The sequence below is a fragment of the Haliotis cracherodii genome, unplaced genomic scaffold (assembly GCF_022045235.1).
Source record: "Haliotis cracherodii isolate W230 unplaced genomic scaffold, xgHalCrac1.p SCAF_1, whole genome shotgun sequence".
Taxonomy (NCBI): Eukaryota; Metazoa; Mollusca; class Gastropoda; order Lepetellida; family Haliotidae; genus Haliotis; species Haliotis cracherodii.
The window spans coordinates 16,519,821-16,537,107 of NW_027266264.1; the positions used below are offsets into that span (position 1 = coordinate 16,519,821).

At 41.6% G+C, this 17,287-nt stretch overlaps 1 protein-coding gene across 1 annotated transcript in view; it reads left to right on the forward strand.

Moving 5' to 3' along the window:
- LOC139473614 (uncharacterized) overlaps nt 1-16,839 on the forward strand; it is a 38,113-nt gene extending 21,274 nt beyond the window's left edge. Inside the window, exons 2-22 of the mRNA XM_071256288.1 lie at nt 1,862-1,960; nt 2,862-2,960; nt 3,320-3,442; nt 4,093-4,224; nt 4,412-4,540; nt 4,910-5,038; nt 7,229-7,357; nt 7,849-7,977; nt 8,411-8,539; nt 9,447-9,578; nt 10,196-10,324; nt 10,467-10,595; nt 11,103-11,234; nt 11,733-11,864; nt 12,388-12,510; nt 12,772-12,897; nt 13,093-13,218; nt 13,753-13,881; nt 14,768-14,896; nt 15,917-16,030; nt 16,456-16,839. Coding sequence (XP_071112389.1) covers nt 1,862-1,960; nt 2,862-2,960; nt 3,320-3,442; nt 4,093-4,224; nt 4,412-4,540; nt 4,910-5,038; nt 7,229-7,357; nt 7,849-7,977; nt 8,411-8,539; nt 9,447-9,578; nt 10,196-10,324; nt 10,467-10,595; nt 11,103-11,234; nt 11,733-11,864; nt 12,388-12,510; nt 12,772-12,897; nt 13,093-13,218; nt 13,753-13,881; nt 14,768-14,896; nt 15,917-16,030; nt 16,456-16,559 — 2,603 coding nt within the window. The 3' untranslated portion in view covers nt 16,560-16,839. The remainder of the gene's footprint in view (nt 1-1,861; nt 1,961-2,861; nt 2,961-3,319; nt 3,443-4,092; nt 4,225-4,411; nt 4,541-4,909; nt 5,039-7,228; nt 7,358-7,848; nt 7,978-8,410; nt 8,540-9,446; nt 9,579-10,195; nt 10,325-10,466; nt 10,596-11,102; nt 11,235-11,732; nt 11,865-12,387; nt 12,511-12,771; nt 12,898-13,092; nt 13,219-13,752; nt 13,882-14,767; nt 14,897-15,916; nt 16,031-16,455) is intronic.
- Nucleotides 16,840-17,287: the final 448 nt, after the last annotated feature.

A 17,287-nucleotide genomic window follows, 5' to 3' on the forward strand; every position in this document is an offset into this window, starting at 1 on the left:
AAAATGTCATGAAACAAGACACTCCATGATCAAACACAAAACCATAGTGAGTGTTGTTTTGCCAGTAGCAGCAGGTCATTGAAGAAAGCCTTAGTCAGCAATATTCAGCGGGCTGTAAATACGTCAGCCCCTGCGAGGCAAACCAGTTCATGACAGTATGATGACAATTAACACCGTCGAGTTACGATGACGCGCACTTCTTACGTCAAACATGGGGTACTTGAGATAACCATGAAGTACTGTTTTGTCCACGGGGAGTAGCATTTAATATCACAAACATCATTGACTCCAGCTGATTTATCTCGACATGTTGGTGAGTGAGTGAGTGAGTAAGTGAGTATTGTTTTACGCCGCTTTTAGCAATATTCCAGCAATATCACGGCGGGGGACACCAGAAATGGGCTTCACACATTGTACACATGCCGGGAATCGAACCCGGGTCTTCGGCGTGACGAGCGAACGCTTTAACCACTAGGCTACCCGACCGCCCCTCATGTTGTTGGTGTATTGGCACATAGTCTAATACCGGTTCTTGTGCATATGGACGACTCGGTGTTTTTATCTAAGGTCTGGTGGTCATGGACACGAGGTTTCTTATTCTACAATACAATCAATGGAGGTACACTTCTTTCATCATTATTCAAGATATGTTGCACTTCTACCTCGTATAACCTTGTCCTGTATCGAATTGTTTGCTAGTTGCTTAACGCCGCTCTCAAAAAAAGATAATAGATCGAGTTATCTTTAGTTCGAGACTCATGCCGATATTATAATAGGCTGAAATTGCAATAAGAATTCTCCTTGGACCATAAAATATTGAGTTCAAAGTATTGAGTTTCACTGTACTATATTCTATAAAATTTCACTCCTGGCCTAGTCACATTACTCTAACTTAAATTTAAAAGGAAACACAAGTTATGATTATGATTAAGGTTATTGAGAGTAAGTGAGGTGTGGCGCCGCTTTTAGCAATATTCAAGTAATATCATACAGGGGACTTCAGGAAAGGTCTTCACACATGGTGCCCATGCTGTGAGCCCTCTTTTCGTCATATATTTGCATACATGGTTAATGAGAAATCGTGATGGTAAGCGTGTCAAACAGCCTCAAGTGATCAAACGTCAAATGGATACTTCATTCAAACCAACACCCATGCATGATTCAGCGTTGTCTTATGACAATGACATCAGGTGTCCCGGAAACGGCAAGCCTAGCCTGCTCTACCGGTAACGCCTGTGGTGAGTAAAGGTCGAGATCACTACACAGTCATGTGCCCCAACAAAAGTAAGGAATCTATGTGTTACGATGTGCAGACTATTTAAACGTACTGGACGTAATATGTGCTCATCGGTATTGGTTGGGCCCGATACGCTCACTTTTTCGCAAACAGTGAAATCTCGTTGACTCAAACTCATTGAACTCGACGTATCGTTGATATACTGAAACAACGATCTAATGTCGGTCCCATTCATATTGACCCCCGCCATCTCATGTGGCTGGCTCGGTGTTTTTACCTGGCCTGTTGGTCATGGACACGAGGTTTTACCTTCTACACCACAAATAAGATAAGATAAGATAAGATAAGATAAGATAAGATAAGATAAGATAAGATAAGATAAGATAAGATAAGATAAGATAAGATAAGATAAGATAAGATAAGATAAGATAAGATAAGATAAAATAAATATATAAAAAATATTTTTTAAAGTAATAAATAAATAAATAAATAAATAAATAAATAAATAAATACACGGAGTTAAACTACTTTCATCAATATTCAAAACATTTTGCACCTGATCGAGAACAATATTGATATAACAATCATCGACATTCCTTCATCAGATACTGACCAATGTTTCAGACAAACCAGACAAAATGCACGAAAAGATGCCAGGGATGGGCCTGGCCGCCATCACGGAGGCAGAACCATCTACAACCAGAGATGAGGCTACCGACAGTAGTAAGTTATCCGTCTACCTCGTATAACCTTGTCTGTATCAACACACAGTAGTTGAAATAGTTCATGTGTTTGTTTGTTGTTTAACGCCGCACTCAGCAATACTCAAGCTTTATGACGGCGGTCTGTCAATAATCGAATCTGGGCCAGGCAATCCAGTGATTGACATCATGAGCATCGATCCACGCAATTGGGATACGATGACATGCATCAACCAAGTCAGCGAGCCTGACCAACCGATCCCGCAAGTCGTCTTTTACGACAAGCATTGGTTGCTGAACACGGGTCTTCACGGGTCGAAAGAGTAAATAATCGAGTCTGGACCAGACAATCCAGTAATTGATATTATGAGCATCGATCCACGCCATTGGGATCGATGACATGCATCAACCAAGTCAGCGCGTCTGACCACCCGATAGTCGCCTTTTACGTCAAGCATGGATTGCTGAAGACCTATTCTACCCCGGACATAACTTGTCAAATAGCAGTTTAACTCAGCACATGTTGTCACATAGCAGTTTAGCGCGTCATTTCTCGCGTAATAACGATGGGCCGCTTCACTGCACCACTTGTGTAATAAAAGAATAACTCTGCACATTTTGTCAAATCATCACAACTGATCAAAGGAACTGGCACATTAAGGGCAGTAGAACATACGTGCTGATACGTTTATCGTATCTTGGCTTATATACTTATCTCATGACGACCACTTCACATCAAACAGTCAATTATCTAATGTATAATAGATCTCACTGTACGTTTATCTTATTCCAACGTTGATTTTGACCTTTAAAATGACCCCAAGGTCAGGTTGATCACAATGGTAGTTGATAAGCAATGCATGATCCCACATCGGTCAATGTCAAGCTTACATGTACAGTTTTGTGTCACTTGTATATTTCAGACAGTCCCGACAACATGCTCGACAAGATCCCGGGACAAGGCTTGGCGGTTATTACGGAGGACCAGCCAAAACGGTCGAGAAAAGATTCAACAAATGACGGTATGTATTCATTGGGAAATGTCAGTTTTTTTGTTTGTGATGTAATTTCATTGGAGAAATATCGATCCTCTCAGTTCAGAGATAGCGTATAAATAATTGTTCGTGATTCTTTCATATATATGATTGGTTTATGATTTTTTTATTTATTGCATTTTCAAAGAATCCATTTGATTAGTGTCAAATTGTCGGGAATCAGTGTCACTCAGTACTATCCATAAGAGGAAATGATATGATGATGCTACAGATAGGTTCATGTTTTATTCCGTTCATGTTTTATTCCGTTCATGTTTTATTCCGTTCATGTGGTTTGCATGGCGAATGAAATGCAAATTCATCTTTGTTTGCAACTAATCTTTCAGAACTTAATACAAATGAGCGCAAGTTTTCAATCCGGACATGTGTGAAGCGCATGCGTGAGGATACGGAGGACTACGAGCGGCAGTTGCTGGGATGTAAAAGTGTTGGGACATATGCCAGTATGGGTATGTATACAGTGTGCGCCACAATAGCTATCAGTCTGTTATAACAGGCGCTGTCTCCGTTGACAATACGCCACTTGGCTGTGAGTTAAACTTCAACCCCGTATCGGACGTATTTCAGACATGTTGATATATCCAAAACATTGCCAACTTTATTGCTGTTCAGGATCATAATACCATAATATTTATTATTTGATAACTCTGACTGTTTTGCAAAGTTTACCATTTAATGATGAAGGAACATCACGCTGTACAGAGTTGCGTGTCAAACCTTTGCAAGGATACTCTGATTGTGTTCGAATCCACGATACGGCCTTACAAAATGTATGTTCCTTTGGTAGCACCATACTTGCTTGGGGGTTTGACCAGTGTGGTAATCGTCTGCAATCTGCGTCATTATCAAAGATGGCCCGTGGTGACATCAGAGAACAGTTCAAATATTGTTGCATCCCATACCTTCAGTGCTAATAGGGTCGGTCGGGTAGCCTAGTGGTTAAAGCGTTCGCTCGTCACGCCGAAGACCCGGGTTCGATTCCCCACATGGGTACAATGTGTGAGGCCCATTTCTGGTGTCCCCCGCCGTGATATTGCTGGAATATTGCTAAAAGCAGCGTAAAATAATACTCACTCACTCAGTGCTAATGATGTTTCAGAGACGCTGCACGTGCTGTTATCCAAACAGGACGCCATCCGCTGTGTGCTGGAGGCGATGAACACGTTTCCTGACAAGGCGGAACTGCAGTTCAGCGCATGCGCATCACTCCTACAAATGGCATCGGCGTCAGGTATGAGGACAGTTTAGTCAGGGTCGACTACTTTGAAAACATAAAAAAAATCTTGTTGTGGCAAATGAATTTCCAAAATGAGTTATATTAATGCGGTGATCTGAGGATCTGATTATTGCGTTTGGTCATTACCCTAACAAAGTTCATCGTGTGGTTGCATAACCGTGCTGGTTTTTTATATTTTCAGTGGCCAATTGTTACATCATCCAGCAGAATCAAGGCATCCCTGTGCTGCTGACGGTAATGAAGAGCTACTCGGAGAATGTCCGCCTCATCCGGATCCTGCTCAACATCATCGGCTATATCTCCTCAAGTGGTAATGATGATAATACGCCGTATTTTCTGCAGCAATATCAATTTTACATCAACTTCCCATTCGAAGGTATAACCTGCTACTTGCAGACACACTACGCTTGATCTGTACGCATAAATGACATGCATCTGCAAGATGTTAGATAACGTCAAGTCAGATTACGTCAAAGATCGAAATGGACATACACGAAACCCAGTTAGTCGAAAACCCCTGGATGAATATTTTAACGTCTCTATATACACAAAGGGACATCACTTCATGCCAATAAAATGTTAATCCGGACATTTTTTAAACAGGGTGGTTTATGTATTAACGGGATTTGTACTGTATTTGATTCCTCTTTGTAACAATTGTGCGTTATTCTGTCTGCAGATGAATTGTCCGTCCAGCTGCTGCAATACGGCTGTCACTCGCAAGTCCTGGGGGCCATGTCGCAACATGCTGATGACAACTCTATTATAAAACAATGCCTCTTTATTCTTGGCAACCTTGTGACAACAGGTGAGCTTCACCATTTATTATTGGTTAAAGGCGTAGTTGGCAAATATCCTATATGTACGGAAGCCATTTTTTTTTTTTGATTTTTGTCTTGAAATTTCAAGATACTAAGCTGAATTTTCAGTATAAATACTAAGTTGAAATTACCAGAAATTATAAGATAATAACTTGAAATTTCAACTTATTATCTGGAGATTTCAATTTATTATCTGGACATTTTCAAATGCTTAGTTGAAATTTCAAAATGCTTATTGAAATTTAAAGATGTATCAGTTGAACATAACATCTTCAAATTTCAAGTTAGTATCTTGAAATTTCAACTTATGTATCTTAAAATTTCAAGAAAAAACCCTAAAACAAACATCCCAAAAAGGCTTCCGTAGACATGTGATCCTTGTCGTTGCTTGTTGTTGGATCAAAAAGTGGTATTCATCTCTCCTCTCTCTCTCTGTGTCATGCAGTGATGTAATCCCCTTCCATCCTTCCTATCTCTGTCACTAGTATTCATCAGCAACATATATGGATATTCTCCTTCCATAAATTGGGCAAGGTTGCAATTCTAAGAAAATGTGGTTAAAGATGGAAGTCACGAAACCTGTATTGACGTCAGTCTCACCTGGATCGTGTTATTTCTGCCTGGCTGGTTGCTAACACTCGTTACATACGGGCGTTATCATAAATACGTATACTTCCCGGCCCCAGTGTAGGTGTAACATAGTACCAGCTCGGGACATCCGCTTTGGAAATTATAAACTTTCTCTCATGACTCAGGTTACTTAAATGAAGTGGGTCACAAACTAATCGCCTTCGTTGCCAAACCATTTCCCAAGACAATTTGGAACAGCGTTTGATTTGTACTATTTGACTGACATAACGACTACTTTTGTTGTTAACCTTCGTTATTAATTATGTGGGGGGAAAGGGTCGCCGAGTCGTGTAAGGCGCCGTAATATGCTGTGCATATTTGCGTCCACTTTGCACGCCAGAAACCAAATTATTGGTATCCCGGTTCGCCCCGATTATGTTTCTAGGTTTGTCAGCATAATACCCGTCCTTGTGTGTATTATGATATCCCCAGTCAATGCATAAGTGTGCACTAGAATGTCTCAGCTCCATTAGGAGCATACACCCGAAGCTACATATGCGGCGCTGGAATGTTAACTTTTAGTAATATTCCTACAAAATCACGTGGGAATCCAGAAAAGGGCTTCATACACTGTACGTACCCATGGGAGGAATCGAAAATCCGTGTTTTCGGCGTGAATATGATTTAACCACCACTATGGTGGCTCTCTTGAAATCTGAGAATTAAGATAATGTTTAAAATTTAAAAAAAGATTCTGAAACATTTACAAAAAAAACTCCCACAATATAATTTGTTAATCTAAATTATTGCTAAATACATTAATTTTAACATCTCTTTTTTAATCATGTTGAGTTACTTCTCCATACGTTCTTCCCAGCAATGGGCGGGAGGGTAACCCAGTGTTTAGAGAGTCGCCTCAGTACGCCGAAAACCCGGGCTTCTGTTCCTACAAGGGTAAAATGTGGTGATGTCCTCTATCGCCCCAATGGCGTGATATTGTTGCATTGCTCACGGGAGCCTATAACGAGATGTGAAGATCCGGGTTCGAATAAGTCTTCAGCAACCCATGCTGGTCGTAAGAGTCGACTAACGGGATCGGGTGGTCAGGCTCTCTGACTTGGTTGATGCATGTTATCGTATCCCAATTGCGTAGATTGATTCTGATAATGTGAATCACTGGATTGTCTCGTCCAGACTCGATTATTTACAGACCGCTGTCATGTAGCTTGAATATTGCTGAATGCGGCGTTAAACAACAAACAAACAAACAAACAAATAAAACATACATCATGACTAAGTGTGGGTAAACGATGATGCCCAAGATATCGACGAACAACTTCATATCATCTTGCCAACCAACTGATTTTATCATATCAGGACGCATACTGCTGTGACACGGCTATTTGTAACATGGTGACCTTAGGTCAGTGTGAACCCCAATGATATCGTGAATAGCATCACATCTGCCCGTGATCTGAAAACGTCTCCTATATATTCATAACCTCGGGATATACATAATTTCCTGTTTTTATTCTTCTGAGCGAAAACAGTGAACTGGTCTGATTGTAGCCATTGTACTTAATGCCTATAGTTCTTGTATGTTACAGTTGAAACCGCCAAACAGATCATGCTTGTGGGCGGGGTTCACACCGTCATTGACATGATGGAAACGTTCCCGGATGATGTCGACATCTTGGAAAATGGCTGTCGTGCCTTGGGGAGCTTTGCGGCTTATGGTAATTACAAACATTTACAAACCGAATTTATTTGTTATGCGGGATTTAACGCCGACCAACAGCTTATCTCGAAGAGCGGTAGTGTTGTTGAAATCACTGACCCAAGGATCGAAAAAAGGGGCATTTTGAACAGCAAAATTGGGCAGCTAATAAGGGATCTTGGTGCCGTTTTACGAAGCGATCTTAGCGCTGATGTGGTTGTCTCTGTCATACCTTAACATAGAATGACGACAGTCGTAGGGCTAAAGTTGTTTTGTACAACGGCGCCCTGCACAAGCGCATCATTGTGCTGAGAGACCAAACTAATAATTGCAGCGATAATTATGAAGATCTTAAAAAATCATGTCCATGAAAGTTATGTCATTATCTTGTCTGAAGGTACGCATACAAAGTCTCAATAATCGATTCTGTCTCAACAAGGGTAGTTTAAGCAAAGCATTAAGATGGCACATGAAGTTGATGATGATATGAACATTGTGCGTGTTTTCTAGATGATACGTGTCTGGACGTTGGTCAGGCCGGAGGCACCAGATCTGTCTTGGACGCTATGACGTCATCACCGGACAATGTTTGTGTCCTCGAGTGTGGCTGCTGGGCACTTGCTTGTCTTTCTACCATGGGTAAGGATTTGATACAGAAATAGTCCATGAAATTAGTTAGATATCGAAATGTAACTGGTTAAGTTGCGGGCATTAACCTACATTATGCAGTGGCATTGTGTTTAGGCGCTCTGTTCCATTTGTGACGGTAAAATCGTTCCTAATTTACACATGTGTCGTTTATGTTTGAGTGAGTTGAACGCCGCTCGGAACACTTGTCAGTATTTCACAATGTGTCAGGTTAAGATTCGTTTTGTTTTGTTTGTTTTTTGTTTAACGCCGCACTCAGCAATATTCCAGCTATATGACGGCGGTCTGTAAATAATCGAGTCTGGACCAGACAATCCAGTGATTAATATCATGAGCATGGTTCCAACGCAACAAACACATAACAACCATTGCTCCTGTGAGTCTGTCATCATGTTATTGTCATAGTGTGTATCTCTGTCCCCAGCCGACTCCTGTGAGGAGATGCATCAGCTGGACGGGGTGTACGCCCTACTGGCCACCCTGGAGGAACACCCGGAGGAGGAGAGCCTGCAGGAATATGGGGTCAGAACCATCTGTAACCTGGCGGCGCTCGGTACGTAGGACATGGGTGTTCATGTTTAAGCAGTACACGTAGGTCAAAACAAATAGTGCAAGTTTCTGTGATCCAGTTAACTAGGACTGGTTCATATCTGACATACCCCGAAAACTGTTTTACAATCTATAGAAGGTGCCCCAATCTACTGAAAATGTAGATCTAATCCAGTCGCTTCGCTGTGAATTCTTATCTTTATGTGCTTTAAAGAGAAATTTGCAAAGGTTACCCGGAGGAGATGTTTCGGAGGTTTGAATTTTACAATATGATCCTATCGTTCTGTATAGGAGACAAAGCTGGGGGAAGATTGAAAGTCATGTTACATACACTTTGCTTGTTTGCTCATTGACATGTTATCATCCTAACCGAATACACAGAAACAGTTTCATAGTTTGCATAACGTGCAATATCTAGACCTACATTAGAAATTAGCACCAGGTTGTGGAGAAGTACCTTTCGTGATTGGTGTTTCCATCACCACCAGAGAACTCTCGTGCATTATAAATTAAAGTATGTTTTGACATTTTGTGTATTCCCGAAGTTACCTTCGTCTGGTGAGGTGAAATGGGGTTTAACGTCGTGTCCAAGATTATAGCACTCACATAGCGACGTACTTGCACGTGTGTGAGTGGCTGCTTGTACTAGTCCGGACTGATGCCGATTTTATAATGCTAGCCCTCTGAGATACCATGCCGCAGTTTAACATTAATACCTCACTCATACACAGTTTATTGACTCCGAGCTGACCAGTCCTTGTTTTAGCCCATCAATGCCGAGCGCCAGACTGGGTAACAACAAGTAACATCTTTTAATGTCTTTTGGTATGACACGGCCGGTGGTCGTTTGGTTGTATGTCAAACTATTTTCATGACGTGAATACAGCTTACACAAACCTCCGCCATTACAGAGACGACGATACAGTCGGTGTCGACTGAGAGGGTGTTGTCGATCTTACAGCGGCTCATGTCACAGTTCTCGGACAACGTGGAGCTTCAAGGTCAAGTCATGTTCGCCCTCAGCCAGATTGCGATGTGTGGAGGTAAATATTCGTCATGATTTAAAGAAATATGAAGGACTCATATCTCCCTAAAATGATCTGACACTTACAGGTTGCTTATCGTTGAGTTTTACATGGAATCCTTTCTTGTAGTAATCCACTGGGGGATTATTGAAGGTTGGACGGTAGGCTGCCGCTGAAAGACGTTAGGTAGTAGCTCCGAATTCCCAAATTAAATTATACATATGGGTAAAATCCCTCACTCGCTATTATACTACAGAAGATCCGGGGTAGAATAGGTCTTCAGCAACCGATGCTTGCCGTAAAAGGCGACTATGCTTGTCGTAAGAGGACTCACGGGATCGGGCGATCAGACTCGCTGACTTGATGCATGTCATCGTATCCCAATGCGTGGATGAGTGCTCATGATATCAATCACTTGATTGTCTGGTCGATACTCGATTATTGGCAGACTGCCGTCATGAAGCTTGAATATATCTGTGTGCGGCATTAAATACAAAACAAAACAGAACAGAAACATGCCTGTGAGTTTGAAAGTCACATTAACTGTGTTGGATTCTTGTTCACTTGATCTTAATCTTGTTCACTTGATCTTAATCTTGTTCACTTGATCTGTATCCGCATCTTCTGTTTTACAGATGAAATGCAGCATTGTATCCTGAGGAAGGGAGGTGTGCGGTCAGTCGTGACCATCATGGACGTACACCCAGAGGACATTGCCATTCAAGAGCATGGTTGTAGAATCCTGGGGAATTTGGCTGTCAATGGTAAGTGTTGCTGCAAATAGGTTGTACTAGTCGTTCTAACCATACAGTAGTATAAATCCTCACGGTAGAATCAAGCTCCACTATCTTTTTCCAAAAGTGTCTTTAGCTTCACTCACTCAACATCTCTACTGTTGATTAACAGAAACCATCAGACGTCAAACGGAAGAAGAGGGCGCCTCTCGCGTGGTGATCGCCGCCATGTTGGCTCTTGACACGTGCGAGGATATACAGGAATATGGCTGCATGGCGCTGATGAACCTTACTGCTGACAGTGAGTATATCATGCGCAGAGGAACCCCGTTAATACGGACACCGTAGTGGGGAGTTCCGTTTTCCGGTGATAGGGGTAGAGTAATTATTATAATTAAAAGAGCATTTCGAACATATATTTCGATAGTAATGTGTTATTCGTCATTTTCACGGGAATGTGACGTCAGATTGATGGGCATCTCTTTATCAGTGTCATGGTCAGTTAATTGTAACTTCAAATCATGTACAGTAAACTACGGTTAACTCGAAGGGACCACTAACTTTAGTTTGTTATAACCGTAGTTCGTAATCAGCATATATACAGCATATCTATAGCAAATAGTCGGGACAAAAAAATCAGTTTGTTATATCCGTCAGTTCGTCATAAGCGTGTTCGTTATAAACGTACTTTACTGTATGTGAATTGATATTACCAGCATTGTTTTTTAATATAAATACTTGCATTGGTATTTGTGATAACATTTATAATTAATATTGTCGACATTAATGTTGTACAATTTCATTGCAGTTAAAGTCAACAAAATCCGTGTTAAGAATAATGGCGGTGTCCTTGCGCTTCTGAGTTCTCTCAAAAATTTTGACAGTCGTCCAAACATCATCTTGTCGTCACTTAAGACACTGGGCAACATCGTCGAACTTGGTGAGTTCAACATATTATGTTGTGGTTTTCATATCAAAACTGCATAGCATTGTAAAGATATTGAACAATAATAATCTCCCCAGTTGCACTCGCTCATTGACTTGACGTAGGCGATTAAATGATCCAGCAAGTTGGCAGCCAGATAACGGGATGGACACCAAGAATTATTCTAAAATCTAGTGTCTGAAATGAACATATTTTACAGAAAAAACAGATGTTAAATTATAGTTATAAAATATAATACAAAAGAGCCAAGAGACTTTCTTCATTTTCATACTGCAGTAATCTAGACTTGCCAAACTTTATAGACTTGCATGGGCTGTTTTTGATATATTTGTTTCAGGATCTGTATGACAGACTAACCAAGAAAGTTCTTTTCAAGTTACAGTGTAGATATGGGGACAGAAACCCACGCTTTCAGCGCGATGTGCGAACACACAAGCCGTTGTGCTACCTCACTATGATTTTATCGTTATGTATCTGACCTCTCTGTTACAGACGAGGTATGCCGGCTTGTGATGGACGAACGTGGACTGCGGACAGTGGTGGACATAGCACGTGGTCACAGCGTCAGTCATGACATTCAGGTGTTTGCCGCCATGGTGCTCTGTGGGCTCTCGCGACTGAAAAGTAAGCAGACCCTCTAAACAGTGAAACCCCGTTAATACAGACGGTACATTGTTACACAACAGTGGACTGTATATGTATGTGTCAAGGGCTTACAAAAATACTCCGTACTAAAGGCGTTTTACTTTCCTTTACTAAGGAATGTTAATAATGGTTCAGCTTTTTACGGCTTTTGGTTCATTTTGTATCATTTTCCGGGCGAAAACGGTAAATCCTCCTCATTTGTGAAAATGAACATTAGGAGTTTTTAATTTCGCCTGTTTCTTTTACCTTTGTAGGGAGGTTCTATTCAAGATATTATTTCAGGATGTAAGCAACCTTATTTTAAAATAAGTGTGTGAATGGTTTGGTTTATCGCTGCTTTGAACGGTATTTCATAAATTCCACAGCGTGTCAGTTTGATGTGTGACGACAACTTCGAGTAATGCAGGTCTTTGAGGGATGCCAGGAAACACATTTTCAGCGGCCCTTATGTTTCTTGTGGACTATTAATCGTGTATGTATATCTTTAACGGTTGTATTGTAGATCTGAGCACAGAGGAGGTTGAGATGATTGACAGGACGATGACGAGGATGTTGTCACTGCCGTCGCTGGACGCTGACATCACGTTGTTCGTTTGTCAGACGTTCGAGAACCTTCTGAATACAGGTACATTGAGAGAGCGAAACTTTACGAAAAGTAGCCATGCGCAACGGCTGGGGAATTTATATTTTTCTCAGTACACCATGCTTAATAAGAGCGTTTGAATGATGATTATGTGGATACAGTGTTACACCTTGCAAATTGATTGTCAATGTAATACTATCTGACACGATAAAGCTGAAATGGTGCTAACGATGACGTAAAACATTCTTTATCTATAGATTAGATTCTTTGTATTGCTAATCATATTTTTTTTATCCGTTCCAGAGCGCGGTATGCACGTGTTTATGTCCGGGAAGAGACTCGATGTGATACTGACCACGATGCAGACATTCAGTGCCCACCCTGAGATCCTTCAGTGCGGCTGTAAAATCATCGCTGTTGTAGCACTGGGTAAGTGCGCGACATTACTGATACACACAATGGGCGATCGCAATACCTCCCCTAGGCCAGCGCCGTGCTCAATAGCCAGGCGACATGTTCTTAAGGAGAGATTTATTTCCTTTTTGGGTTCTATAACTAAAATACACCGTGTATATATTGTTTACTGCCTAAGTGTGCGACTTAAAATCTTATGTCCATTTGCAGATGTCCGTCATGAAATGACAACAGACGCTGTAAGGAGTGTTCTTCACGCAATGAAAACTTACAGCGACTCCAAGGATTTGCAGATTGTAGGATGTGGAGCTCTGTCATGCATCAGTGAAAACAATGGTATGTGGAAATTGGCTTCAGATGAAACATTGGAAAAGGGGGGGGGGGGGGGGGGGGGGGGGACCGCACCCCTCCCACTCCCCGGCTCCCCCTTCATCACCCTTTTTGAAGCATTCTAGTCCTGTTAATGTATAAAAAAGCGTATAACTGACCAATGTTGGCATATGCAAAAGCAAACTGTTTCCCGCATTAATTATTGGCATTCACAAAGCTGTATCCCCGCTTGGTGTAGGCTATATATTATGGTGTTGTTTGAAGGTTACCAATTAGGAGTCATGATTAAGGGTGTGCATTAAAGAATCTTAGATTCTCGCTTTTGTTGAGACAACTTAGATACTGGACCAGTTGCCCAGACGCTGTCACTGCACGTCATCGTACCAGATAACGCGGGTCGTTGTTCCTGCTCTCAGTCACCAGTCTTTCCTCCCAGACTGGAGAGGCCACGTGATATGACTGGAATATTGCTGACTGCGGCATTAAGCAGCATTCACTCACATGTTTTCAATATGAATTATTGACCACTGTTATCTATAGGATCACTGGCGGCGTTCGTGCTAGAAAACGATGGAGTGCTGCGCATCTCAGACGCTTTAGATCTGCACCCAGGGGAAGATCGACTCCACGCTGTTGCACTCATGGCTCTCGCTAACCTCTCGCCCGTCGGTAGGTCAAGTGTTTCACTCTCCTGTCTCTATCGAACCATAATCGATATATGTTATTTACTTCCGATACTGTATTCGTTCATGTCTGTATTATTAATAACTCCCCTTGTGTGCCGAGGCTGAGCCTCCAGCAGTGGGCTAGCCTAGTGGTTAAAGTGTTCGCTAGTCGCCTCGACGGCCGGGCTCGATACCCCACATGAGCACGATGTGTGAACCCCATTTCTTGTTTCCTCCCGCGTTGTATTGCTAGAAGCGACGTAAAACCATGTTCACTCACTGACTATTGCTTTTATATTATGTAAGAATAATTTAGATCGAGTGGTCATGCTCGATGACTTAGTTGGGTCCATGTCACAGTAACCATAGGCACGAGACACAGCTCATACATATGAACCTATGGGTTTTTTTTCTGGCCCAGACTCGATTATATATTTTCAGGCCGCCATGATATGGCTGGACTATATTGTTGACTGTGGCTTAAAACAACAAAGGGATCTTTAAACATTCCAAATATGAATGGCGGCATTACTTTGTAAGTTACTTGCTTGATGCTTGTCACCGTATCCAAATTACGTGGATCGATGCTCATGATGTCAATCACTGGACTGTCTGGTCCAGACTCGATTATTTACAAACCGCTGTCATATTGCTGTAATATTGCTGAGTGCGGCCTTAAACAACAAACAAATAAACAAACCATGTAGCATTGAACTTCTCTATGCCTGTCACGTGAGTTAGTAAGTTGAAGTTTGTATCATTAACCACGTGTTGCAGGGACGCCATCTTGGAAACAGCCTCGTGACGTTGTATTGGTCATACTTATAACATGACTTTGTATTTTTAAGATTTGTATTCTGTTTCTTTTAAGTACTGTTATGTTGTTGCAGATTCATCTCGAAACCCAGCTTTGTTTCATACAATCCAAGATCTCGTCTACGGCGCGATGGCGAGATTTCCCGAGAATTTAGAGATTCAAATCTGTGCCTGCAGCGCCATCGCTCAGTGTAACCCCACAGGTTGGTTACGATTTTCGTTTAATCGGAAAACTGAAGGCAGAGTTGACATATTTATTTCTATTTCTATATACTGCTCTGCGACGTAACGGCGCTGGACCGTCTAATGGTAGAGCGTCCGCCCGGAAAGCGGAAGGTCCGGGGTTCGATCCCCGGCCTCTTCATACCAAAAGACGTTAAAAGATGGTTCTTGTTGTTACCCTGTCTGGAGCGCTCGGCATTAATGGGCTAAAACAAGGAGTGGTCGGCTCGCAGTCAGTGTACTGTGTCTGAGTGGGATATTCATGTTAAACTGCGGCATGGTATCTCAGTGAGCTAGCACTATAAATCGGCATCAGTCCGGACGAGTACCATCAGCCACACACAGACACATACACACATGCATGCATGTCGCTATATAAGTGCAATAATCTTTGGATGAGACGCAAAACTCCATTTCTCCACCTCGGTGCAGGTGCTAATATCGTTATTAAGCCTTCATGCGACTGTTAGGTACAGGGGCTTATATTATTATTAGACCCTCATGCGACGTTTCGGTACAAGTGCAAATGCCGTTATGAAGCCGTCATGGGACGTTTCGATGCAGGTGCCAATACCGTTATTAAGCCGTCATACGACAGGTGATTGATAAAAGTACTAGAACCTGTACGGAAATATCCCTTTGAAAAAAACCCCAAAGACATTATCTGGATATTAGGGCTTCAAAAATGCCACTTAAAGTTATTAAACCGTCAGGTTTGTTATTCATTTGGAACTTGGTATTGCAACAAAGACTTGCTCGTGTTCAATATAGTTAATTCAAATATTTTCACTCTCCTTATGGTTGAGTATTAAGTCCAGTGGTGAAATAAGAAAAAAGCTTGTTCTTGAGCAAATGAAGAACTCTGATCCCGTTGAAATGTTCTTCGTAACCTCTTATAAAGAAAGATCCTACTTTACCTATCTAGCCAGTACGCCACAGAACGCCACGGGGCGCGCCATTGACATGTACTGTACCTTTATATGGTGTGTGCTATATTTCAGCGGGCAACAAATCGTCTGAGTTCCTGGAGGCTCTCAAATACACGATGAGGAGACACGGCGGGAAGGAGGAGATTCACATCCCCCTGGCTAAGGCTCTCAAGTGCTTCTGGCGAGGTGAATATAAGCTGCTCAGCCTTTATAAGGACACTGAGGCAGGTTGTATTGCTGCTTGAGCTGGGTGGTTAACGCCGCTATTAACATATTTTCAGTTTTATCACGGCGTGTCGGCTTGATGCTAGGAAAGGTATACAGGTCTCAGACGTTTACTCGTGCATGCAGAAATATAGTTAAGGCACATACAGTAAAGTACGGTTATAACGAACTCAAAGGGACTACTAATTTTAGTTCGTTTTAACCGTAGTTCGCTATAAGCATATATACAGCATAACTACAGCAAATAGTCGGGACCAAAAGAGTAGTTCGTTATATGCGTCAGTTCGTTATAAGCGTGTTCGTTATAACCGTAGTTTATTGTATATCAGCGAATTGACCAATGATCTCTAAATAAATTCATTTCGGTTTTTTTCTTCTTTTCACAGGCGGACAAAAAGGTGTTATCACGAAAATACTAGACACAAACCCAGTTTTCCAAAACGTATTCACTGCAGAACTACAGGAAGCGGAAGTGGTCTGCGTTAGGTAAAAGTGACAGAGTGAGGAGGATGAGAAACTGTAAAAAAGGTAGAATTTCTACGAACTGAATCAGGATATGATCCTTGAAAACACTGGGTGTGAATCCGGCGTACATCTTCACATCTTGTTTTTAACGTTTCTACCCGCATTAAAGATGATTATCTTCAGTCAGTCAATACAAAGTAACGATCGGGTTATAGCTGATCTCACAAGACATTTTCTGTACATTTTCATGATAGGAAACAACTTGACAGTGTTGCATTGTAGTTAGTGTTGATCAGTGTTGTGCAGTGTTGGATAGTGTTGAGCAGTGTTGGATAGTGTTAGGTGGACAATTCAACACAGATTAGGAGAAAACAATACGGCTGTATTTTGTTCTCGTGTACATACTCGCGGAAAAAAGAAAGTGTGCATGTGTCTTATCCCCAGTGCATTATCGAAACTTCATTGTTTCAAAGAATCATGTTCTAATTTTGTTTAGAAGCTTAGTTAAGGATGTTTAGTTTTCAATTTCACGTGATGCCTCACAGTTTTGGTGTTTCATGCACATTTCATGGTTACATTTATGTTATTTCAATTCACTTGTGTTCCTAAACATTGACGTGAAGCGACAAAAACCAAAGACGACGACTTCAACTGACGCTAGTTTGTTTTGTACACTGATCAGTCTTGATAGCAATATAATACTTTTAACCAAAATCACGATAGCTGCTATTACCTTATATGATAACGGTTAGG